This window comes from Plodia interpunctella, chromosome 29, assembly GCF_027563975.2.
Source record: "Plodia interpunctella isolate USDA-ARS_2022_Savannah chromosome 29, ilPloInte3.2, whole genome shotgun sequence".
Taxonomy (NCBI): Eukaryota; Metazoa; Arthropoda; class Insecta; order Lepidoptera; family Pyralidae; genus Plodia; species Plodia interpunctella.
Genome location: NC_071322.1, coordinates 3,554,176 through 3,581,375, shown reverse-complemented (window position 1 = coordinate 3,581,375; position 27,200 = coordinate 3,554,176). Strand labels below are relative to the sequence as shown.

At 35.9% G+C, this 27,200-nt stretch overlaps 1 protein-coding gene across 3 annotated transcripts in view; it reads right to left on the bottom strand.

Moving 5' to 3' along the window:
- Positions 1-27,200, bottom strand: part of LOC128682174 (uncharacterized protein) — a 189,243-nt gene that overhangs the window by 116,539 nt on the left and 45,504 nt on the right. Inside the window, exon 2 of one of the 3 annotated variants that reach the window (XM_053766753.1) lies at positions 22,830-22,896. In XM_053766753.1, the coding sequence (XP_053622728.1) occupies positions 22,830-22,896 (67 nt within the window). Of the gene's footprint in view, positions 1-2,340; positions 2,794-22,829; positions 22,897-27,200 lie in introns of those variants that run through there. The other 2 variants (XM_053766754.1, XM_053766755.1) reach the window with 2 other exon arrangements.

The window sequence follows — 27,200 nt, the reverse complement described above, 5'->3', positions numbered from 1 at the left end:
GAGGTGCTTTTTAAATAGATTTAAATTTAAGCTTTTATATTGATTTGGAATTTTGTTGTAAATTTTCGGTGCCATACATACTATGCTATTACCGAGTAAAGCAGTTTTTGATGGGTGCATGCATAATCGATAGATATCTCGATGATTCCTCATAATAACGCATTGTCATGGCAACTGAAGCGACGTGGGAAATTTCAACTCTGTAGGACAACTGGAAGTGGGAGAAATCTAACTTGCAAGATATGATTACGGACAGACAACGGGACACGTGAAACTAAGTAAGAGCTTGTAAAGATATAATATTTATTCAATGCAATAAATGTGTGACACCTCTAGTGTTGCTGGCGTCCATAGGCTGCGGTGACCACTTACCACCAGGTGGGCCACATGCCTGTTTGCTTGCTCAGTTTATATTTTTTTAAAACCTTCCACAAAAGCATCAATATATGTGGCGTTCCAAGCGTTTAGGTACCACTTTGGTGGTATTCAGTTAAGGCTGTATTTAAATAGTTAATTAGTTGGTTGATCATATGGAATAAAAGAACAATTTATTCACATATAACGGAAAAAAAATATTCAAATTTTACACTTACCTATAAAAATCAAATTGTCGAAAAACAGACATTGAAAGTTGAAACTGTAACAGCCAGAGTTCTAGTTACTGAACATACAATTGCAATTTCCTCACGTCGTGTACATGATTTAGAGACGTTTATTGTAAGGAAACGTAGCCCTTTGAATGTCGTATTGAAATCAATTAAAACCTTTCACAAAATCTCAAATATCTCGGAAACTAGCATATGCCCAGTCGTACCCATTTACTTTGAACGCCACACAATATAATGTCTAGTCTATATTACCAAAATGTTTGCTATCCGTTATAAGATAGGCCAACCAATCCATCAACTTGTGGGTCGATCAATCAGTATTGAATTGGGCGGGAAAACGAAAGGAACTTAGACATTCCAGAACTCTATGGTAGCTGTGGCGTAGCTAAATGACGTTAAGAAATAAAGAGAAATTAGCAGTCTTGAAAATTTTAAATTAAGATTATTTAATTGGCTTCTAGAGAAATGTTATGACACTAATGAAATATTCAAATATAAATTTTATGTAACATTAAAAATTATTATGACATTTGAATGTAATTATGACGGTTATTAATGCTGACTAAATGTATAAAATCATATAATGTAACTATGTATAAGGCAGGTGATACGTAATCTAATATCAATTTCCCATGTTTGTGTTAACTTAACATTCCTACGCCCAATAGGCAGAATATACTGTACCTTACCCTTTTAACAACTCTGTATCACCATGTTCTAAGGAATAAATTATCTATCTATCTATATTAAGCCCGGACGCAAAAAAGAATTGGGCTTCCCAAATATGTTTAAGTTTTTAACCCTCGAAGCAAAAAGAGTTGTGTTATCAGTTTGACCGCTAAGTGTGTTTGTCTGTCTATGTACGTGGCAACATAGGTTCTCAACGGGTGAACCGTTGTTTTTTATTGATAGAATTTTTTTATGCTGTGGTTCTTAGATATGTTTAATGAAAATCGAATCAAAATTTGTAGCGAAATGAATATTGAAAGTCGGGTTTTTTTTTTATAATTTGTCTACCAAATAAACTTGTATCTTAATGCCTTATTTTGAGAATGAGAATATCAAAAACGTGAGAATATCGAAGACGGAGATGATACAAAAGGCGAGAAGTTTGTGACCTGTGCTTCCGAGCGCGCCGTGAGTGAGTGAACTGCGCTACAGTTGTCTTCCAGCGAATTTAATAAAATTAACATACCTACTTAATAATTATGTCAAAACAAATACGAAAAATTCGCAAAATTACTTTTCATGTGTACGTAATCTGCATGATTATTTATAAATACGACATGAATATAAATTTTATTTTAAATATCATTTTCAAATATTAAGTTCCCAAATTCTATTTAATTTTTAATTTCAATAAACCGAGATTTTTTTCGAAAAGTACCTACTAGCACATCTTTGACCATGACAACATAGTTTAGAAATATAAAAAAATCCAGTACAAAAAAATCAAATTTATAATTTTGCAAACAAAATTGCAAATAGTAAATTTCTTATTTAAATTTCCCGCGTTGAATCTTAATTACCATAAAACAACTTAATCTATGTAAATGTTCTGAATTCAAAAATAATTCGAATCACGCCAACTCGACGGTTTTATTGTGCTCGCATAAACGAGAATTCTATCATAACCGCGACGCAGTTATCCATCAGTCGCTATTAAATATGCATAAGCGGATTAAAAATTCAAAATGGCTGAAAAAGTATTGTATGAAATTGGACTTAATACCTTTTGTCATCGCTGCACACTCCACGATACAAGCACAGTGCAGTGGGAACAAAGGAACCTTGCGTTTCACCTCCCCCCTCCACAGATAAAAAAAAAAACGAGAAATAGACAAAACCGAGCCGAGAACACGTCAAAAACGCGATAAACACTGGCCGAAAAGAAATGAGTCTCGTGGAAAACACTTAAAATTTCGAATTTCGAATCGGTGACACGGGCTATGTTTTTTTTCCGCAAATTGAAAGGCCACAATTCTGCGCGGTCTTTTGTTAGACGTCGGTCGCGAGCGTTCGATTTTCAAACATTTCAAACGGATTTAGATTCAAATCGGTTTAACGATGGTTATATTTTTTTTTATTTGCCAAAAACAATGGCAAAATTGTGTGGCTTTTGTTATTTTTTATTGGTTTTATTCGGGACGGAAATACGTACACCGTCTCTATGGAAAGTACGCGGCACACTGAAGCCTCTGCAGGTTTCAGGGAAGGCTGTATGCATTGATTAGGCGTAGCTGACAGATTCTGTCCGTCCCTTTCTCGCATGCGCATTCCCCGTCCCCCTCACGCGCGTATCGTAGTCGTTAGCAGCTACGAATTTTGGCTTCGCAAAAGTACACAGTTTCTCAAACGTTACTAAGAATTTAATTGCTGTGGCAAGTTTTAGCAATTTTAGAAGTTTCGCTACGCTTTCATTTGATTTTTTTTTGTGCTTATTTGTTTTTCATCGTGATAAGGACGGAATTAGTAACTATTAACGTAATTACTGTCTCGAGCGAGGAATTCAAAAATTCAATTCAAAAGTTCCTTGTAAAATGTTACAGTTTATGTAAAAACCACTTATAAAATAATATAGGAATTAAGCAGAGCTTGTATCTAACCCCCGGCTCGCCCCGCACGATGTACAATGCGATACACTAGGTTAACTGTAATGGAAACATCAAGAATAGGTATAAAATAAATATTAAAAGGAATTCTTAGCTATACTGAAAAATATACGGTCAAAATATGTAACGTGTCTTGAATCTTTTCTTGTTTCTGGGATACGAAATGGAGGAAAAAAAATCAAAATTTATTTATTCCTATATCTTTCTCACCACGCCATGTTTCGTTCGGGGCTGTGGCGCCGAGAAACCCGAGGTCAGCGTTAAGAAAAAATCTTAAAATTTTGAAAACTCGGCTGCGATTGTGAATCCGACTGTCTGCCTGTTGTCATCCTCTTTGGGAATTATTGTCTAATGTATTATTAGTAGGAACGCTCTGATCGGGCTATATTTTGTTAGAACCGGTAACACGGTCCCTGCGGTCTATGTAATTACAAATTTATTTGTTAGACTCATTAAAAAAACCTCCTACTTTCAATATTCATTTCGCTACAACTACAGCTGAACCGATTTTCATGAAACATAGCTTAGAATACTCGGGATAAAATTATCTATGACACAAAAAAAAACTAAATGAAAATCGTTCATTTGGGAGCTACGATTCTACAGACACACAAATACACAGGCAGACACGTTAAAATTATAACACCAATCTTTTTGCGTCGGGGGTTAACATTACAATTTAATTTAATTTCGGCCATACTTAAGATCGTGCTCGATCGATACCATTTTAGAACACACGTCTCAATAGGCGTCTACATATTAAACCCAAGTCCCCATGCAAGCCTCAAAAGGCGTGTGAATTAAACCAAAGAGTTTGTATTTAGATGTAATTCACACCCTTCCATATTATAAAACAAAGTCCTCTGCCCCATGTGTCTGACTGTGTGTCTGCTCGCAATAAACTCAAAAACTGCTCTACAGATTTCCATGCGGATTTCACCAATTGATAGCGTGATTTCCGAGGAAGGTTTGAGTGTATTAACACAGAATTATCATGTTTTTACTCGAGCGAAGCCGGGACGGGCCGTTATTTTGTAATCGCCAGCAGCAATTTAAATGTCCACTGAGATTTTGCGAAAAACGGTAGAAAATTGACATTTTAATTAATTTTAATGCGACATGCAAAGGGCTACGCTTTCATACAATAAACGTCTCTAAATCGTGTAGTAACTAGAACTCTGGCTGTTACAGTTTAAACTTTCAATGTCTGTTTCCCAATTATTTGATATTTGTAAATGTGAACTTTGATTTTTATTTTACCAGTAAATGTGAATAAAGTTAATTTTCTTTTTTATTCCATATGATCAACCATTTAACTGTCTAAATACAGCATTAATTCAATAGCACCCATCATCAATTAATTTAAGAACTTTGTTCTTGTCGGTGGAGCATAGGGAGGTGAAATCGATGGTTGAGGACAGAATGACATGGAAAATGCTCCACCAACAAGAACAAATACCACCCAACTGGTACTACCTAAACGCTTGGAACGCCGCATTTTTTTTATCTCACACACGAAACACAGTTTGAGCACCACTGAATTACGCGTTGATTGCACCAAATATATTTTAACATTATCGTGTTTGACTGAAGCGATACTGCGACTTCAGTATGTGGGGAAATTTTATACAAGAGATCAGATCACCTCCTTCAGACATATTTCCTTAAGAATCCAGTGGGATCATCATCATATCGAGTGTGTTATTGCTAACACTGGTGTCAGATTTTATTTAAGTCGCCTAAAGGCATCTGACATGACTTTTACGACTACTTACCTCCATCTAGTGGCAGGTGGTACGCAGGTTTCCTCGCGATGTTTCCCTTCGCCGGAAGCAATTGGTGGTCTATGAAAACTACTATACATGAGTCAGATTGGTATACAATATATATGGCACGAGTAGGATACGAATCTGAGACCTTTCGATCCACAGGCGGGCGTCTTAACCATTACACCACCAGCGCTTCAAGTGTAATCAAGTACAATAACGACTTTCTTGCCAATAATAATGAAGTGGTTACCATTGTCTTCTCCATTTCATACGCTAGGTGATAAATTATCGACTAGAGAGCAGGTTTGATGAGGTGTTGTTCCTTCATCGGCAGTAGGTGGTGGTCTATGTAAAAGCTATACATGAGGTAGATTGTTAAACTCACTTGGCATGAATAGGATACGAATATGGGATCTTTCGGTTCTTTATATTTGTTTGCGCATCACGCAAAAACTACTAGATGTAATTCGGTGCAGTTTTCACAGCTGTACAGGGGCATAATCTAACTTAAAATCTGGTGTAGGTTTCATCGCGATACGTTGCTTAGAACACGAGATGTAGACAATAATAAGTCGTGAGCGGACACACGAAATTAACGCTAGCGAATCCAAGGCCAAAAGCTTTCAAATAAAATTCTTTGCCTAGTGAGTGTGGCATAATCATTTTTTTATTTTTCCGCAGAGAAATAAAAGCGACGGCGCTAGTGTGCTGCGCGCACACTTTTATTTAATAAAGCGCCTTAAAATCTTGTAAATTTCCGGAGGGTATCACAAGAAACTACACTTTTCAGTCAGTCATTCCGTCAGGTGCTCGTGTGAAGTGGCGTTAAGATGTCTCAAGCAGACTTCACACCTGTTTTCTTACTTTACTTAGTTTATGTGTAAGATAATACATATATTAATCTGTCATCACGTCACTTAATGGGTGTTAAAGATGGAAGTAAAGGGTTCCAGGAATAGAGGAAGAGCTAAGAAGATTTGGATGGAGTGTGTCAAGGATAGTATGAACAGGAAAGGAGTATCAATTGATATGGCGAATGACAGAACGAAATGGAAGGAACTTACATACTGTGCCGACCCCACATGAGTGGGATACGGTCAAAGAAGAAGAAGATATCAATCTGTAATATTACCATCGTATTTTATGTATATATAGTATCTATAGTTTTTTTAACTAAGTGATTTATTATTTTATTATTTGTGAGTGAGATTTCAGCGTCTCCGTGAGGTAACGGGCGATCCAAAGGCGGGCAGTTACTTTGCACAGAGGATTGCTGTTCAGAGGCGTATTGCTGTTAGCCTTCTTGAAACCTTTCCAAACGGCGGCGAGCTGGAATCTCTTTATAAATTTTGATTATACATTTTGAAAAAAATTAAGTAATTTTTTCAAGTTTTAAAATGAGTAATTTATTAAAAATATACAATTATATTATATTTTACACCCAAATGTCTTTTTGACCCAAAGGTTGAATGTTAGTTAAAGCTTTCATCACGTAAAAATTACTAGATAGAATTCGATGCCAATTTCATTGTTGTATAACCGATGGTCTAAATTAAAATCTGGTATACATTTTATCACGAAATCTTGCTTATTTATTTATTTATAAAGTCACTCACTGCACTAACAGTTGCCCAAGGCGTGCAGGGAGCCAAAAATATACAATATACATGAATTATTATTATATTACAAATAATTTATACACGCACACAAAAATCGTCTCAAGTTATCATGGACGCATATCCACTCGTCTCAAGTTATCATGGACGCATATCCACTCGTCTCAAGTTATCATGGACGCATATCCACTCGTCTCAAGTTATCATGGACGCATATCCACGCGGGGTAGTTGAGCAATCGCGGCGTTGAGAAGCGATACGGCCCGGTTAGTGGGCGCGTGCCTCGCGGTGCACGAGTGGACCTCCGCCCCCGAGAACAGCGGCCAATGCCGTTTAGAATACGAGATGTTGACAATAATAAGTTAACTGACGGACGCAAAGATTTTGATGACATAAAGGATTGGACGGGACTTGGATACAACCAACTGAAAATAGCGGCCTAAAGCCGCGAGGGTTTCCGTGTGCTGACCTCCAAACTTCATTTCGAAGATGGCACCCCATGATGATGATGACGGACGCAGAAAATAAATACGAGCGATACCGCGAGTAAAGAGTTCACAATTAAGGACAAATCACACAGATTGAGCCAGCCCCAAAGTATGTTCGCGACTTGTGTCATGGAATACTAACTGAACGATACCATATTTTATACAAATACATATATAGATAAACATCCAAGACTCGGGCCAATCGGTAAAAGATAATTTTCCATCATGACCCGACCGGGGATCGAACCCGGGACCTCTCGGTTCAGAGGCATGCACTTTACACACTGCGCCACAGAGGTCGTCAATTTTATTGATTTTGATTAATTATTGAATCAGTACAAATTATATAGTGACATATCCTTACATATTATAAAATTAAAATCCTTTACCACGTATGTCTGTCTGTTCGCGATAAACTCAAAAACGATTGCACGGATTTTCGCGCGGTTTTCATCAACAGATAGTATGATTCCCGATGAAGGTTTAGGGGTATAATTTATTATGTTTTTACCCGAGCGAAGCCGAGACGGTCCGCTAGTTTGACATATAATAGGATTAAAATACAGGTTATGTAAATTTGTTCAGCTCACGATATCTCCTCATTGTTATTTCATACATTTTGCATCCAACTATAGAGGTAAAATTTAATTTAGGGTTGGTATCATGCATTAATATTAAAATATTATTATTGTTGGTAACAAAAACAGTGTAAATTGATAGCGGCGATGGCTCGATTTGCCACCGAATCTATTACGTCTGAGCGTTTTTCCTGTTTCTTTCTCGGCTGTTGGCGTTGGAGCCCAGGGACTTGCTTCAAAAATATACAAGTTCCATTCTCAAACAAATCTATTTGAGTTTTTTGATTATTCTGACATATTAATGGATGTTTTAGTCGACCAATACTTGCTTTGAAGAAAAACATGCAACCTTATGAAGCGGTGATAGTGTAATTAATGGTTAAGACCTGTAGATCGAAAGGTCTCAGGTTCATATCCTAATCGTGCCATATGAGTTGGTATACCAATCTGACTCGTATATAGTAAAATTCATCGACCACCACTCGCCTCCGGCGAAGGATAACATCGCGAGGAAACCTGCACACTGGTGGACAGTTTAGTTCACTAGTGTGTATGTGATTACCTGCCACTAGATGGCGGTAAGTAGTCGCAAAAGTAATGTCTCTCGGCGATTTCAATAATAAAATCTGACTCCAGACATAGTTATTTAAATAGCTATGCCATGGTGATAAAATTCAAAATTAATATATATGTATATATATATATATACATATATATTATATGCTTGTTTCTCACTTGTGCAAACACAAAAACACACTCGACGATATTTCGGGATAAATGGAAGAATAAGGAAAAATTACACAGTGAGAGTGTACATGCTCAGTCTCAGGCGAGACATGTTTAATAATAGAGTAACAGACAGATTGTCACGGCTCCCGGTAGCTTCAGCAAAATAATCAAGTTTCAATTTTATTTATTACTATTCGTCCAAGCTTCGCTCGGGTAAACACATAGTCTTTATCGTAGTGATCATTACGTGGAATTAAACACACACATAACAACTTTCTTGGCATTATTAATGGAGTGGTTTGCCATTGCCTTCGCCATTTCACACACAATTTAATAATCAACCAGTGTGCAGGTTTCCTCACGATGTTTTCCATCGCCGGTAGCAGATGGTAATCTATAAAAACTGGTGTGGCATGTGTAGGAATCGAACCTGGGACCTTTCGATCAATAGGCGGGCGTTTAACCATTACACAACCAGCGCTTCAACAAAAACAACGCCAAATGTTTTTGCCGACGGTACTCCCAGAAACATTGCTATTATTCGTTTTATATATTATCGTTGCGGTCAGTACTTTAGCGTAGCGCCCCGGCGTCGCCTGCCCTAATTGTGTAGAGGACGATTACGCAATAAAATGCGCGTAGAAACATCTAAGTGGGTAAGTTATCTGAAGGCGCTATATCCCTGCCACCTTACATATTTATGAGTGAGTAAAAAAAACCGTTTCCCGTGGGAATTTCGGGAAATCCCTTCTTACTTTTACTTATTACTTCTTACACTGTCCTAGGAACCTACACACCAAACTACGCCCAGTAGTTTCGGCTCAGTAGTAGTTACTCAGTAACGCAAGAGTCTTGTATATATTTATTGATTAATTTGCTAAGCAAAAAATAACAAATAAATATTAAAATACTAGCTGTATATCCGCGACTTCACTCGCTTTAATTCCCTCGGGAACAATTTTTTCTTCATATTAAAAGGGTATTGGGATAGGTGAATTAAAATATCCATAGCGCATTTAAAATGCACACAGCGCCATCTAGTGATTTTATTGCAAAGTATTTATTAGCATTTAGCGCCACCTTAAAATACGTACAGCGCCATCTAGTTTTTTATTGCAAAGTTTATTTTATTATTATTTAGCGTCACCTTGCATTTCTATAAGTTTATTTAATTGCTTAGCTTTAGTTGAAGACAAATATTAAAATATTTCTCGTAGACCAGTGGCCATTAAAATCCACCAAAAACTATGACACTACCTACTAAAATTCTTAATATAGTGTGGCATAATGTGTTAAAATATTTTGTTAGCTCTTGCCCGTGACATTGCCCGCGTGAATTAATCTGCGAAAGCGGAAGAGACGATTTTCATACAAACTTACACACATTTTTTTCCAAAACTCCATTATAGTCATTTGGGGGTTGACTTTTGGAAAAAAATGTAGCCTATGTTTGAAAGTTACAAACTGACAAATTTTACCACGGCGGACTTGTCCCATGTAGGACTTATCCCACGTAGGACTTATCCCATGTAGGACTTATCCCATGTAGGACTTATCCCACGTAGGACTTATCCCACGTAGGACTTATCCCATGTAGGACTTATCCCATGTAGGACTTATCCCATGTAGGACTTGTCCCATGTAGGACTTATCCCATGTAGGACTTATCCCATGTAGGACTTATCCCACGTAGGACTTATCCCATGTAGGACTTATCCCATGTAGGACTTATCCCATATAGGATCTTGAAACCAGAAAGTAAAATTAATATGTGTGTAATAAAACCTAAAGGTCTCGCAGTTACACGTAGTTATTACATCCTAAGGGAAGGGCAGGATGACAATATACATCCCTTAATTGTCAACCCTAAAGGGTTTAGTGTCTATCGTTAATGTTTCAGGAATCCATTTGTTATTTTTATCCTAACTAATATTACAAATGCGAAAGTAATAAGTTTGTTTGTTACCTATTCACTCTATATCTACTCAATCGATCTTTTTACATTTACATGCATGTAAAATTTCAATATATAGTTTGAACTATATTATGAAGAATAATAAATAAATATATAAATATATAAGGACAAATCACACAGATTGAGCTAGCCCTAAAGTAAGTTCGAGACTTGTGTTATGGGATACTAACTCGACGATGCTATATTTTATAACATATACATTATATAGATAAACATCCAAGACCCGAGCCAAACAGAAAAAGATCATTTTCCATCATGACCCGACCGGGGATCGAACCTGGGACCTCTCGGTTCAGTGGCAAGAACTTTACAAAAAAGAAAGACATAGGATACCTCCGTCCCGGAAAATAAACGCGGGCGAAGCCGCGGGCAAAAGCTAGTAATGAATTCGGCCGTAATTTTACGACATATTTAAAAAGGCTTATGTTTGGAAAACGTAAAAATCAACCTAAAAATTTCTTTCGACTGTGATTTAACTACCCTTCCCGTCTTGAGAATGCTATTGTTATCATCTGCAAAATGTATCCCTTCGCCTCGTACGACATCCGGATATAGAATGGTCCTAATCTAGAACGGAACCACACGTAAAGTATTGTCGCTATAAAGCAGACGAAGTCAAATGCAAAAACCTATCACTGGAACCCGCATACAATCATAACTAATGGTTAATACCGATATCAGTATTCGAATTCTAATGTATTATCCAATAAGTTATATGTCTCCCTCACTCTTACTATGTTAGAGCGCGACGGAATGATAAGAACAGTGCTTCTCAAACTTTCTCAAACTTTGGGTTGACATATTTGATTTAATAGAATAGGGACTTCATTTAGATGAATTTGTAGAGTTACATTAATATAAAATTAAATGAAAAAATCAAGAACAGAACTGTTTTTGTCTGGGAATAACCACTTACTATTGAAAATGTATTTTAGATTATACAATAAGTGTAAATAGCGGTGGTGGTGTAATGGTTAAGACGCCCGCCTGTGGATCGAAAGATCCCAGGTTCGTATCCTACTCGTGCCACATGAGTTTGTATACAAATCTGACTCATATATAGTAGTTTTCATCGACCACCACTTGCTTCCGGTGAAGGAAAACATCATGAGGAAACCTGCACACTGGTTGATTATTATTAACTTGTGTGTGAAATGGAGAAGGCAATGGCAAACCACTCCATTAATGATGCCAAGAAAGTTGTTGTGTGTGTTTCATTCCACGTAATGACCACGACCCTCAGCCATGAGGAATACGACAGGAGAAAATATGTAATAGAATATATATAATCTTTAAATAATATAGATATTGGACAATAATAATGGTAAGCCGATCTGGCATGATAGGGACCAACACTGTTCAAATGAGTTTCTTTCGGCATTTCTTCTCAGCAGTGGTCGTTCCGAAATGCCAGCAGTTTGTAGCTTGTGAGAAATAACTATAAATATTAGAAATAACTATAAAGATTGACGAGAAAAAGTGCCTGTGAAGGTCTAATTTCTGAATAAATGATTTGAATTTGAATTTGTTAATGTATCCTTAACTTTAAATCCTTATACATCATACTAATATTATAATTGCAAAAGTTTGTGTCTTTCGCGCAAAATCTACTGGACCTCTGGACAGATTATACATTAATTTGTAATTAATGTTATGTCAACATTTACGAAAGTCTCGACTCCGATCCTCTCATCAGCTAGAAAAGAGCTGACAGTTTCCAAACGCTCGAACGCTTGAATGCTCATTTTCCAAACAAGCTAAGAACAATTTCGATTAAATTCTCTTTCAAATAATAAAAAAAAAACTAGATCAAAATCGGTTTAGCCGTTTAGCTGCTACGATGCCACGGACATACATACAGATACACAGACACGTTAAATTTATAACTTTTTTGTCGTAATTGGGAACAAAGTCCTTAATGTAAAATATAAATCAATAAATAATTAAGGGATTTATTTAGAATTCACCTTCCGCTCCGTCCAAGCTTTGCTCGGGTAAAATCATTATAAATTATGCACTTAATCCTCAGGAATCCACAGTATCTATTGGCGAAAACCGCACAAAAATCTGTCGGGACGTTTTTGAGTTCATCGCGATCACACAGACAGACGCGACAGGGGGGGACTTTACTTCAAAATCAAAATCAAATCATTTATTCAGTAATTAGGTCTTCACAGGCACTTTTTCACGTCATATTCTAAATTAAACTATATTTACCATAGCTACAAACTACTAGCATTTCGAAACGACCACTTCTTACTCTTGTAAAGATTATTTATTGATTATGTTGATTTTGTGATTTATATATTGTGTGTTAATTTTATTACAAACTCAAAACTAAGGTAGGTTTAGAACCATTGACAATAAGGACAGCTTTGTATGAGGTAATAATTCAATAGGAATAAAATTAAAACGATATCCTACGAATTTACAAAGGCAAAAGTTTGTGAGGATGTATGTGTGTATGTGTGTGTGTGTGTTTGTTACTCTTTCACGCAAAATCTATTGAACCGATTGTTATGAAATTTGGTACACGGTTAGAATATACTATAATAGGTACCTGGAATAACACATAGGGTACTTTTTATCCCGAAATAACCAGGCAAGTCCCCGGGGCGCAGCTAGCACATTAGTAGTTTGAAGTAGAAGTTCGGTGAAGGACACTAAAAAAAAAACCCCGCATCAAAATCCGTTGCGTAGTTTCAAAGATCTAAGCATACATAGGGACAGACAGCGGGAAGCGTGTTTGTTTTATAACGTGTAATTAAATGTACGAGTATGTCAAAAATGATATATTCCACGAACTCAAGTTAACATAACTGGATAATATGCCAGGAGTTAACTATATACTAAAGGTTATGCGATCGAGCGACATCTCATTTGTGTTCTCTCTTATCTAGAGATTTCTAACGAGGACCGTCATGAGGAGTTCCCTCGTCATGAGCCGATCCCGGGTACGCCACTAGATCGTGCATATCATAATAATGCATTGTCATCCAAACTGAACGTGTGTACAAAATTCACAGCTCAATCGGTTGAAGATATTCACTTCAAAATTGAGTTACAAAATTACACCCGATTAAATGAACGCTTGTAAAAACGCACGCAAGCGAATTCGCCGTCAACGGCTAGTTAAATATAAATTTAAACGCTGGTTCAGTTCTGTTTGAACCAGCGGTCTATTCATTTGGGAAATCAAGGTATGTTTACAGTGACGCGTGTGTGCGAGCCCTTAGGTGCGGGGTCCAAGTGATGTGCGATGAATAATAGAGGTTATAATAACATTTAGCTTAGCGTTGTAATTACATTTTTTCAAATTTCAACAAAGACAAAATTTGTTTTACTACTTGACTATAAAATAACTACTTGTTCGCCGCGAGCTTACACCTCGCGAACACAATATTTTTTTACAAAATTGCGAATATTTAAAAAACGACTGAACCGATTTTGATGCCCCACGAGCTTAAAAATTCCATTATGCACCCAAAACCGCAAAGAAACGCAATTGAACAACGAATTTGTGTCAAATGGAAGCTTCTATTAGCTTCTTAAGCTTATTTTCCCTCTAAGTTATAAGCACTAATGGTAATTGACCGAGCGAGTGAGAGCGAGAGGTCTACAAATCAACTTGGGACAAAAATACATATTTTTTTAATGTATCTATGTTTATAACGCGATGACTTTCGAATCGTAAGGTCTGATTTTGATGTAATTTAAAAGATATGTAGGATCTGTCAATAGAATTTTAAATTCGTGGGGCAAAAAAATCAGTTAAGTCGTCATTGAAATATTCACAGTTTTATAAAAATTTGTTGTGTTCGCTAGGTCTAAGTTCGCGGCGAACAACCAGTTACTTGGAACACATGGTTGGCGAATAATTTGAAAATGAATCTTCAAACACCGCTTGTAACTTGCGCCACGGCCCACGCACACACGCGCGCAGTGACCGCCTGCAAAATTCATGTATTACAAAAATCGTACATACACGGTCTGTACCGTGGTCATAGAGTAAGATGGTATATAGATCTCATAATATATTTTAACACGCTTTTATTAGCTCGACTTGTATGTATGTAAAACGTCCTTGGAGAAAAGGCTGCGGTGAAGTTTGTTGCGCCGCTTCTTCTTCACCTGCGCTTTGGAAGCCGGCAGTAGACTTAGTTTAAGTAATTTTTTTGACGTCAATAAGTGATGTATATCATCCTAAATTGAATAAAGAATTTTGAATTTGAATTTGAATTTGATTTGTAAGATTCCCATATAAAAATGAGATTAGACACATGCTGTTACTGTATTACAATAGCAGAAGAGCAGCGTGTTACTGCAACATTCTTAAATATTACAGTTTCTATCAAAATTATCAAACAAAGTTTTGTGCCAATTTGAAAAAAAAACAGGGCTTTATTTATATCATCAAATTGAATAAAGAATTTTGAAATTTGAATTCGATTTTTCCCATGACTTCATAATTACAAATCTTATTCGTCGAAATAGAAGTATAATTCAGACACTTGAAGATCACAAATCACGTACATGTTTTACAAATAAAATAAATAAATCTGATCTGATGATGGAGCCGGAAGATATTATGGGACTTCATGATGGAACACCGTATCATAGCTGTGTTTGACCTTGTTAAAAAACGCTGTTATTAAATAAATAGTACAAACAAATGAAAACACTAAAAACAATATAAAATTGCCTTTATAAATGAAATATAAATTACAATGTCTATTATTATGTGTATCAATGTCCCTGGTTTTGTCTATAAATTAGCTGACAGACATATTTTTAACCGAACGAGGTTTTTTGACCCGGTCAAAGTTGCCCCTCGCCTTTTTATTAAACTTTTTCTGTTTGCAGTTCGAGGGTTTAAAAATTCTTTTTTTTTCAATTGATTTATTCAGAAATAATTGATGATATTTGTAAAATGAAATGTGTATTTTGTATTTCACCCTTTTCTCCTAATTAAAATAATTAAACAAAACTTGTTTTTACACAGGGCTTCGTCCGCTTCAGTTAATGGACGTGTGAGACCGACAACTTTACGTACTTTGACGACAAGGCTGCGGTGAAGTTTGTTGCGCCGTTTCTTGTTCACCTGCGCTTTTCGTCGGCCGTTGACTTGGAGCCATGTCCCATTACTCCGTTGCGCTCCGGTACAGATTTTAATTTAGATTTGGCTTGAAGAGAAGGAAGAATCGACGGAAACAATTATTCTTGGACTAAAGATACACAATAGTGATCGCTTGCTAAAATCTCGTCTATGACGAAATATGGTAGATGATAGGGTCACAAAATAGTAAAAAATATGTATACCTACTTTAAATAAAGGGGGCGTTTCTCAGAGCGTTTCGGCCGCTGCGGCCGCGCTTTCATTACGATCCGTCGATTTTTTTGAGGAAGGAATCATTTCCAAAACCAATCATTCATAAAATTAAATAATAATATATAAATATATTAGGACAAATCACACACAGATTGAGCTAGCCCCAAAGTAAGTTCGAGACTTGTGTTCTAATTCCAACTTTCACAATTCTTTAGGAATGTTCACTAAATCCCAAGCATAATTTCATAGAATTTCAAGAAGTGGGCCCTCAGACCACACGCACTTTGTTTTGGGATACTAAGTAACTCAACGATATATTTTATAACATATACGTATATAGATAAACATCCAAGACCCGGGCCAATCAGAAAAAATATCACTTTCCATCATGACCCTACCTGGGATCGAACCCGGGACCTCTCAGTTCAGAGGCAAGCACTTTACCACTGCGCCACCGTGATCGTCAAATTGAATGGAAAAATATTAACATTAGCACAGTACAGATTAATTATTTTAAAGTCAGTTTGTGAATCTAATGTTTGTCTTTGTTAACATTTGAAAAATTGTAATGACAGCGCGGCCGCAACAAAACGCAACGCTCTGAGAAACATATTTAACATATTTAAGATCATTTTGTGAACATACCATACTTCTCTCGAAACTATATTAAACCTTAACATACTATCGCGTATCTGTATTAATCTCTGGATAGTGAATATTTTATGATACAATTAGCAAGCTTTCCTGTGAGGCAATGGGACCGGCCATTGATGTATATTAAAGTAGATGCCACATCACTACCCAAATAAAATCCTGAACTAATATTATAAATGCGAAAGTAAGTTTGTTATCTCTCCATGTTCTATCTACCCAACGAATCTTCTTGAAATTTTGCATATATATAGTTTGAAGTATGGAGAAGGACATAGGGTATCTTTCAGCCCGGAAAATTCACGCGGGCGATGCCGCGGTCAAAAGCTATTGAGTATATTATTATAATTCGTAAAAGTTTTATAGGAAACCTTGATCATTAAATCTGGTTATATTTAAAAAATAATATCCGTGCTAATAGATCGTTGAGATGTTCAGAAAATAACTGTTCCCTGTTGTGGGAAATTAACGCGGATAAGCCGCGGACAAAAGCTAGTTAACTAAAGAGCCGATTCGAAGCTATGGTGGTCGAGTGGTTAAGACCATCGCCTGTAATCGAAACGTCCCATGTTCAAATCCTACTCGTGCCACACGAGTTTGTATACCAATGTGACTCATGTACAGCAGTTTTCATCGACCACTTGCTTATTGAAGGAAAACATCGTGAGGAAACCTATATATGAGTGGACATTTTAATCCACTAGTGTGTTTACTAGATGGCGGTAGGTAGTCGTAAAAGTCACGTCAGATGCCTTTAAGTGACTTTAATGAAATCTAACACCAGTGTTAGCAATAACAGACTTAAGGAAGAAAGACATACAGTCGAAGTTTTAATAAGAAATGGTTAGATAGTCATCGTATAAAATGACATGGAGCTACCCTCGATTCAGAGCGGGAATGCTGCCTGTGTGATGGGCACCTTGCCTTCTTTAGATATTTTTAATTTATACAATACGACGAGCTCGATGGCGCAGTGGTAAGGTTCTTGCCACTGAACCGAGAGGTCCCGGGTTCGATCCCCGGACGGGTCATGATGGAAAATGATCTTTTTCTGATGTTTATCTATATATGTATTTGTTATAAAATATAGTATCCCATAGTATCGTAAGCGCAGTATGTATTTATTTATAAGTCACTTTTAAGACAGATAGTTTTTAGTCTAAATTAATATAATTTTGTGTGTAGGTATATAAAGTAGTTTGTATTATATACTTGTCTAATTTGTCGGCGCCTCGGTTTTGTGTGTAAGTTTCACGACCGCTTGAACGCGCCGTGTAGCGTTTCATTAGTGTCGCAATTTTTTTTAAATAAAGGATCTTTTTTTTTAAATTAAACATTTATAAAATTAACATTGTACCAGTACTTTCCTTATTTATAAATTAGAACAATTAAATTGATTACTGTGTATGGTGCAATGGAATACACCCATATCCATTTAAACCACGATACAAGCTTAGTGTGGGCCATTGAGTATTGTCCTTTTATTTTATTTGCAAAAAATATCTATCCATCCATAGTTGGTCCCGTTGCCAGTCTACAGAGACTACCAAGCTTAATATCAATCTATGGAACTAGCCTTGGCGACAGCCGACCAAATTAGTTATTAAGCCGTTGTAATAAGGTTCAATTTATTTTAGCACCCTCAATAGTTCCATTCGATATTAAAGCAACCGGATGATAGTTCTTAAGGTATTGAAATAAGGGTCAAATTATACAGCGTAATGTGAAATCAGTTTCAATGTTTTCTGATAAAGTACTCGTATATGATAGACTTTATGTAACATATCAAACAGATAGCGATAAATGTGTTCAAGTGCTGGATAGTGCTAACTAGATAATCATTTCAGGAAAAAAATATGTAGCAGTTTGTGTAACTATCAGATAACAATAACTACAATTATTTAATTAGAAATTAATGAAAAACCCTTAATTAATATTGCTGATAACATAAATAAAAAGGCAATGCGTATACTATTCACAAATCTAGTATTAAATTACCTCATTATATTACCGTAATCCTAAATTTATTAATTACTAGATCTTAGACCTTGTAAACGCAATATTTTTTACAAAATTATTGACAGATTCTACATATCTTTTATATTATACATTATACATACCTATAAAATCATACCAACGGTTCGAAAGTTATCGCGTTACAAACATACATAGGTACCTATACCTACATATATACAAATAATGTCTTTTTGCCACAAGTTTAATTGTAGACAACGCTCGCTTTGCTCGCTCGGTCAATTATAAAAGCGAAGGTTAGTTTAATTGTTTGTAACCTATTTACGCTTTATCTATTCAACAATATTCTTGATATTTCTCATTAGAAGAACGGATAAAGATAATTATAAGCGACATTTTATCAAGGAACATCGCTTGATAATTATTTTTAGCAATTGGATTACTAAATAGCGAAACTAATTTCGCGGAGGCGGTCGAAGCCGCGGGCAAACGTAGGTAATATTATAAATATTAAAGCCTGTCGGTCTGTCAAGCTTACACAACATCACTAGGCTGATATTAATTAAATTTAGAACATATATAGTCGTGAGCCGAGGTTAAACAAATTATTTTAAACAAAAATGTAATTTTGCCACAATCTTTCATTGTAGTCAGTGAGATCTTGTGGCATTTTTAACGCCTGACAAAAAACCACATGTCCGTGCTGTAAAAAGTTGAGGAATTCCCTCGTTTGAAGCCGATCCAGACTGCACCATCAGGTCACGCGTATCATAATAACGCATAGTCATGGAAACTGAAGCGACGTGGGAAATTTCAACACTGCAGGTCAACTGGAAGCTAACTTGCAAGATTTGATTACAGACAGACAACGGGACAAAATATTGTAGAATAGGCTACAGCGATTGCTGCGACATCTATTTTAGATTAAAAATAATTAGTTTTATTTATTTTGTGTATTAGTACCACGGCCCTAAAATAACTGACGCACTGTTATTTGAGGTCGAAGCGTGCAAAGGTCCCAAAAATATTTTTGTTTAATTTACGATCAGACTGCCTGTTTCTTTACAATCACTCTTAAATAATTTAAGGGTTGCTTTTTGAATCATAAAAAACTAATGATTTTGGTTTTGTGTTTCTTGTAGTAAATTTTTCATAACGCCTTAGAAGAGAACGTTTACGATAACATCGTAAATAATCCTATCCTATTAATATTATTATAAATGCGTACTTTATTGTGTACTTACATTGTTATATTACTGATAAAAAATTATATATAAATTTATATTTAAAAAATGGTAAGCCCTTCTAGCATAATAGGGACCAACACTGTTTGAATGAGTTTCTTTCGGCATTTCTTCTCAGCAGTGGTCGTTCCGAAATGCTAGTAGTTTGTAGCTTTGGTAAACATCATTTAATTTAGAATATGACGTGAAAAAGTGCCTGTGAAGGCCTAATTTCTGAATAAATGATTTGATTTTGATTTTGATTTTGATTTTGAAAGTTTGCGAGGTGTGTTCACGTATTTATATTGTCACTCTATCACGCGAAATGTACTGGACGAATTATGATGAAATTTGATACACGGGTAGAATATAACCTGAAATAATACACAGGTTACTTTTTATCCCGAAATTCCCACGGGAGCGAAGCCCCGGGGCGCAGCTGGTAACATTATAAATGCGAAAGTAATTTTTTTTTGTTATCACTTCACGCTTTATCTGCTCAATCAATCTTCTTGAAATATTGCATACATGTAGTTTGAAGTATGGATGGATAAGAACATTTGCTACTTTTTATTTCGGAAAAATAACTGTTCCCGTGGGATATTTACGCGGGCGAAGCCGAGAGCAAAAGTTAGTAGATAATCATTTCATCGTTTTAAATGTTTTTATTTGAAATCTTTTTTTTTACGATTTAAAATAAAAAAAATCATATTTTTTATATGAAATCATTTTTAAATTATTAAAAAATCGTGTATTTTATTTATGTCTACGTTTTTTATTGTGTTTCTATATTTTTTTACATGTGTGAGAAAATAATAAACACGAAAAATTTTATATAATCACATCCATACTAATATTATAAAAAGAAAAGATTTTTTTGCTTTTTTGTTTGTAATTAATAAACTCAAAACTACTGGACCGATGTTGATGAAATTTGACACAGAGACAGATGAAACGTTTGGGAGACAAGTCAGTGTTTCAGAGTAACATAGGCGACTTTTTATTTTGGTTTTACCGGGACATGTCTCTAGTTTTTGAATAAAATGTCAGTCTCCTTTTTGGGCAGTCATTGAACCTAACATTAACTGATAGTTATATTTTCTACTACTATTACTATCACTCTCTATGAAAAAAAATAAACAATAGTTTGGTCGTTTGTGTTCGTCTTAGCGTTGGGACAGCAAAAACATCGATAGTTTTATAAGCAATTTAAATGCCATATTAAGTTGTTTAGAAGAATCTATATTTGCTGTCAAAGAAATTAAGTTTATTGCAATCAATGTGTGTCAAAACTAGGCTACTTTTTAAAATTTAAACATAACCTTTTTTTTTTTTTTAATTCGGGATGAAAACTAAAAGATTATAGTGGCGGGTGAAACTGTTATGAAAAACATGTGGAAAAGACGACCAAAGACGACTTATTTGGCTATCAAACTAAAAATTCGACCGAGAAATTAATAATCTTGCAAACACATAAATCACAAAAAATATATATAATGCTATTAAAAGCATTTAGCAATTCTATCTATGCTAACGAAGTCGCGGATAGACGATAGATTTCTGAATAAACGTCCCAACCCTAAGAAGCTCAGGTGAAGTTGTATAACTCCTTGTACCGTACATCACTTAACTATTTTATCGCCATTAACAACCTAATTCAAACCTTAAATTCTGCTAATTAACGTTCAAATTGATTTACAACGAAATTGACGTTCCGCCATTTTGTTTTAGCGGTAAATTTATCTTTTAAGGTTAAGAATTCTAGTGCAATATTTGTATTTATTCCATTGCATTAAAGTTCATTTTAAAGTGTTCGAGTGGAGATGGTAATATTGTATATTTTAGGAAATTATCCTGCAGTAGTTGTTGTATGTATATATATCTTCAAGTGTTAAGTTCTGCCAAGCTTGGAATTCTAGTTTTCTAGACGAGCTAAGGATAGGAGTTTTGCCAATTCCTTGAACAAAGGCTGAGGGATGGAGCGCAATACTTATAAAAACTCATTCTGTCAGATCAAATTGTGATTTTAGCAAAACAACTAAGTACTTTTCTGTCGACCTCGGTGGCGTAGTGGTAAAGTTCTTGCCACTGAACCGAGAGGTCCCGGGTTCGATTCCCGGTCGGGTCATGATGGAAAATGATCTTTTTCTGATTGGACCGGGTCTCGAATGTTTATCTATATATGTATTTGTTATTAAATATAGTATCGTTGAGTTAGTATCCCATAACACAAGTCTCGAACTTACTTTGGGGCTAGCTCAATGTGTGTGATTTGTCCTAATATATTTATTTACTTAAGTATTTATCTACATACGTTTCTCTCATCTGAGCGTATTTGCTTAGAGCCTTTTCCTTCAAGCCTTAAGCTTTCTTACTTTTGCGTTCGTTCGCACGGTCGTCGGCATCCCTAGTTGTCAGACCATTGTCACGCATATCATCCTTGACGACATCAAGCCAGCACTTCTTGGGTTTGCCCTTTCTGCCTGGGCCGGCCGGGAGCGGCATATACAGACATTTGGTAATAAATCGATGATTCTCTTGTGTTTCATTTTAGTTTATTCATTGAAGAAAGCAAGCGTGAGAAAACAAATCTACTTTTTTTAAACAGTATATTGATCCCTATATATTTTTATTATTTTTAATAATGTATCAAAGCTGGTAGGAAAAACTAGTATTACTAACGAACCGTCGCAGCTTCGTTCTGGTAAAACTATAATTAAAGCCTATGTTACTAGTGAACGTTTCGTCTGTCTCTATACACCAAATTTCACCAAAATCGTTCCAGTGGTTTATGAGTTTATGCATTCTAAACAAAAATACAAATCTTTTCTCTTCATAATGCTAGTTGGACCACTAAAAAGTTGATTTCATTTAAGCTTGAAATGTAATCGTTACGTCCCATGTGTCGGGATGGAATCTTGCAATTCAATTCTGAAGATATCTTTAACCGATTTAGCTGAAATTTTGTACACACGTTCAGTTTGAATGACAATGCGTTATTATGACAAGCATTACCAGATGGTGCACCCAGAAACGTCCCCAGACATGGGAATTCCTCAACGGTTTACTGCACGGGCGTTATTTTTTTTTGTCACACATTGAATGCAATAAGATCTCTCTGACGACAATAAAAACTTGCGTCAAAAATTAAATTTTTGCAAAATACTTTATTATCAGGCAATAAATCGGTCAAAAGATATAAAAAAAACACAAGATTTCTTATAGACATCTAAACCGCGCTGGCTAATCTAAACCGCGCGGTCATATCATCACTCACCCTTGGCGACCGTTGAAGATGCTCCCGGCAAGCTGGACACCACCATCGGGACGACTGGACTGGGTACCTGAAGACAAAAGTGATCGAGTATAATATGTATATATAATAATATAATGAATTCCGTGTTGGTTTGTCTGCGAAAAAAAATTTGAATAATAATAAATCACACGAGTAGTAAAGTTCCGTATTGTAACTAATTTAATTGTAATATTTGTTGTACAGATGGATTTTTAACCCCCATTGCAAAAAGAGGGGTGTAAGTTTGACCGCTAAGTGTGTCTGTATGTCTGTCTGTCTGTGTATGTGGCACCGTAGCTCATCAACAGGTGAACCGAATTGGATGCGATTTTTTTTTATTTGATAGCGAATTTTTATGCGGTGGTTCTTAGATATGTTTGATCAAAATCGGTTCAGCCGTTCAAAAGTTGTAGCGAAATAAATATTGATAGTCGGGGTTTTTTTGATTTGTCTAACAAATAGACTTGTTATTATTATTGTTAATATTGATTATAAGTATTATGATCGAGCGAAGTGAGCGAGGTCTGACATTCTACTTGGGCAAAAAATACATTTTTTGTGTGTATGCATGTATGTTTGTAACGCGATAACTTTCGAACCGTTGGTCTGATTTTGACGAAATTTAAAAGGCATATAGGATCTGTCAATAGAATTTTTTAGTTCGTGAGGCATCAAAAGTCGTTTTTGAAATATTCACAATTTTGTAAATTTTCTTTATGTTCGCGAGGTGTAAGTTCGCGGCGAACAACTAGTAATAGGTATGAGGGCCTTCGAATAGTGACCAAAATTTAAAAAAATGTCAATTTAGGTACCCCATTTGATGAGATTGCCGAAGTATAGAAATAAATAAATAAATAAATAAATAAATAAATAAATAAATAAATAAATAAATAAATATATTAGGACAAATCACACAGATTGAGCTAGCCCCAAAGTAAGTTCGAGACTTGTGTTATGGGATACCAACTCAACGATACTATATTTTATAACAAATACATATATAGATAAACATCCAAGACCCGGATCAATCAGAAAAAGATCATTTTCCATCATGACCCGACCGGGGATCGAACCCAGGACCTCTCGGTTCAGTGGCTGGAATTTTACCACTGCGCCACCGAGGTCGTCAGAGAAATATTCTGTCTCATCTGGCTATGTGAGCTTGACGTCTATAGTTTTCTATGTTTTTGGCTTATCCGCATGAATGCATGTTAACATGTATACCTAAGTATATAATATACACCTATATAAGTATATATTACTTACAAAAATAATATTTCAATAGAACGCACAGTCGTTAAAAAAATATCACCAATTTCACCGTAAAAGACTGTATGGAGAGAAAACAATGTCTGGATACTATTTATTATTTCTAACAGTCATCATATTGGGGTAGAAAAAAACGAATTTTTGTGTATCCATAGATAAAAGAATGGTTATCAGTACAGAAAATTAATTAAAAATGGATTAAATTCTATAGCAAATAAATAAATAAATATATTAGGACAAATCACACAGATTGAGCTAGCCCCAAAGTAAGTTCGAGACTTGTGTTATGGGATACTAACTCAACGATACTATATTTTATAAGAAATACATATATAGATAAACCGGGCCAATCAGAAAAAGATCATTTTCCATCATGACCCGACCGGGGATCGAACCCGGGATCTCTCGGTTCAGTGGCAAGAACTTTACCTCTGCGCCACCGAGGTCGTCCTTCTACTACTAATATACTAAAAGCTATAATATAATTTATATAGTGTATATATATATCGTAATATATACGTAAATCGGCAACAATATTGAAAATTGGCGCTTTTTGCCTCCATTGGCAATGTTTGTATACCTTAGTTGTACCAGTAGCGCCATCTGCGCTGAGCTTTGCGTAATATTTGCTCTATTGATGAAATCAAATGTGATGGTGGATGAACACTTAGTCGGCGTGTGTACCAAGTTACATGATTCTAGTACCTACTAACAGTTCTTGAGCTATATCGCGGACAGGCGGACATGCCAAAACTACAACGCTCAAAACGGAGTATCCGTTATAACTTTTATATTTAAGATAAATAAATAATAATAAATAAATATATTAGGACAAATCACACAGATTGAGCTAGCCCCAAAGTAAGGTCGAGACTTGTGTTATGGGATACTAACTCAACGATACTATATTTTATAACAAATACATATATAGATAAACATCCAAGACCCGGGCCAATCAGAAAAAGATCATTTTCCATCATGACCCGACCGGGGATCGAACCCGGGACCTCTCGGTTCATTGGCTAGAACCTTACCACTGCGCCACCGAGGTCGTCAAGATATTTCGAAGGATGTTCCTTAAAAGATTAATTTTTCTCGTCCAAAACTTTTAAGTACCTACATTTTCTTCATATTTTTCACCGTGGACATGCGTACGGCCCTAGCTACTAATTATAATTACAGTACAACGAACAAGCCTCAACATTCAAGATCAAAAAGTCAGATTATCCTATTATCCGTAACATGGTAACGCTTGTCGCCCTTAGGGCAGGCTCGTCTCCATTGTCATCAGTTACAATGAATAGTTTAAAAAATACTAGAAAAACACGGTTTTATATGTGCACGTGAAACTTAATCGTGGTCAAAATATTATATCACAACATTTATCTAACAAGTCCAAACACAGCTATGATACGATGTTCCATCGTGAAGTTCCAGTTCACATCTTCCGGCTCCATCATCAGATCAGTTGGACTGCACCATATTATTGTATTGTCATCAGGACTATACACAGCTGCCGATTTTCATGACGCTACGATCCTTGGAAGATGGTTAAATTAGTTACCTTAGAATCCATTACGTTGTATAGGCTACATTTTATCTCCAAATTCCCACGGGAGCGAAGCCCCGGGCGACATCGAATAGTTTCCACTTTCTTACATACATACAAGCCGACCTAATAAAAGCGTGTTAAAAAACAGAAACAGTCACGTGACCTATGTCATGGAACGGTTAAAAATTGACTCTTTGTAGGTACATCAAGTATTTTTCATCGACCACCACTTGCTTCCGGCGAACGAAAACATCGTGAGGAAACCTGCATTCCAGTTGACAGTTTGAGCTCACTAGTGTGTAGATTATTTGCCACTAGATATCGGCGGGTACCTCGTAATAGTCATGTCATTGCCTTTACATTACGAAAGCAATAAATTTAATATTTTTGCTAAAAAATATCATTCATTTTTGACCAATATGTTCAAAATATCATCCCTTTAGTGATATATATTATATTAGGCATAGCCAGCCTACAAGTTTATTTGTTAGATAAATCACAACTTATGAACGGCTGAACCGATTTTGACGAAGCATATCTAAGAGCCACCGCATTAAAATTATCAAATAAAAAATAAAAAATCATCAAATAAAAAAAAACGCATTCAAATCGGTTCACCGTTTCACCCGTTTATGAGCTACGGTGCCACACACACAGACAGATAGACACACGTATCGGTCAAACTTATAACACCCCACTTTTTGCGTCGGGGGTTAGTAAAACAGTATTGTCAATACTTAAGAGTCGCTCCGTCAAATTCCCGTGTCGCATGATAGTGGAAACGCACAAACTGTTAGTTCGTCCGTCCATGTTATCTAATTATGAGGAATGTAGCCCTCAAGCGAGGGCGAATACACGGAGCAGATGAAGAAGATTCTTCTCCACTACGAGAAAATATATATTTCATATATATTCATATAATTCAATCGCCAACCAAGTGTATGTGCGTGTGGTCTGAGGGACTACTTCTTGAAATTCTATAATATTATTCTATGCTTGAGATTTAGTGAACATTCCAAAAGAATTGTGTTACAATGTTTTATTAAGATACTAACAGCCCGTCCCGGCTTCGTTCGGGTGAAACAATAATAAATTATAGACCTACCAACTGCGCCCCGGGGCTTCGCTCCCGTGGGAATCCTGGGATACATACATACATATATCCTCACAAACTTTCGCATTTATAATAATAGTGGGAAGCCTTCTTCGGGAATCGCACTAAGTATTAAAAACCGCATCAAAATCTGTTGCGTAGTTTTAAAGATCTAAGCATACATAGGTACAGACAGTGGGAAGTGACTATGTTTTATACAAGTTATACCTTTAGATGTATAATTTATACATAGTGTTACCCGAGCGAAGCTAGGGCGATCCGCTAGTTTTAATCCTAACTGTTATTATAAATGCGAAAGTAAGTTTGTTACCTCTTCACGCTCTATCTACTCAACGGATCTTCTTGAAATTTTGCATACAAAGTTTGAAGTGTGGAGAAGGACATAGGATACATTTCATCCCGGAAAAATAACTGTTCC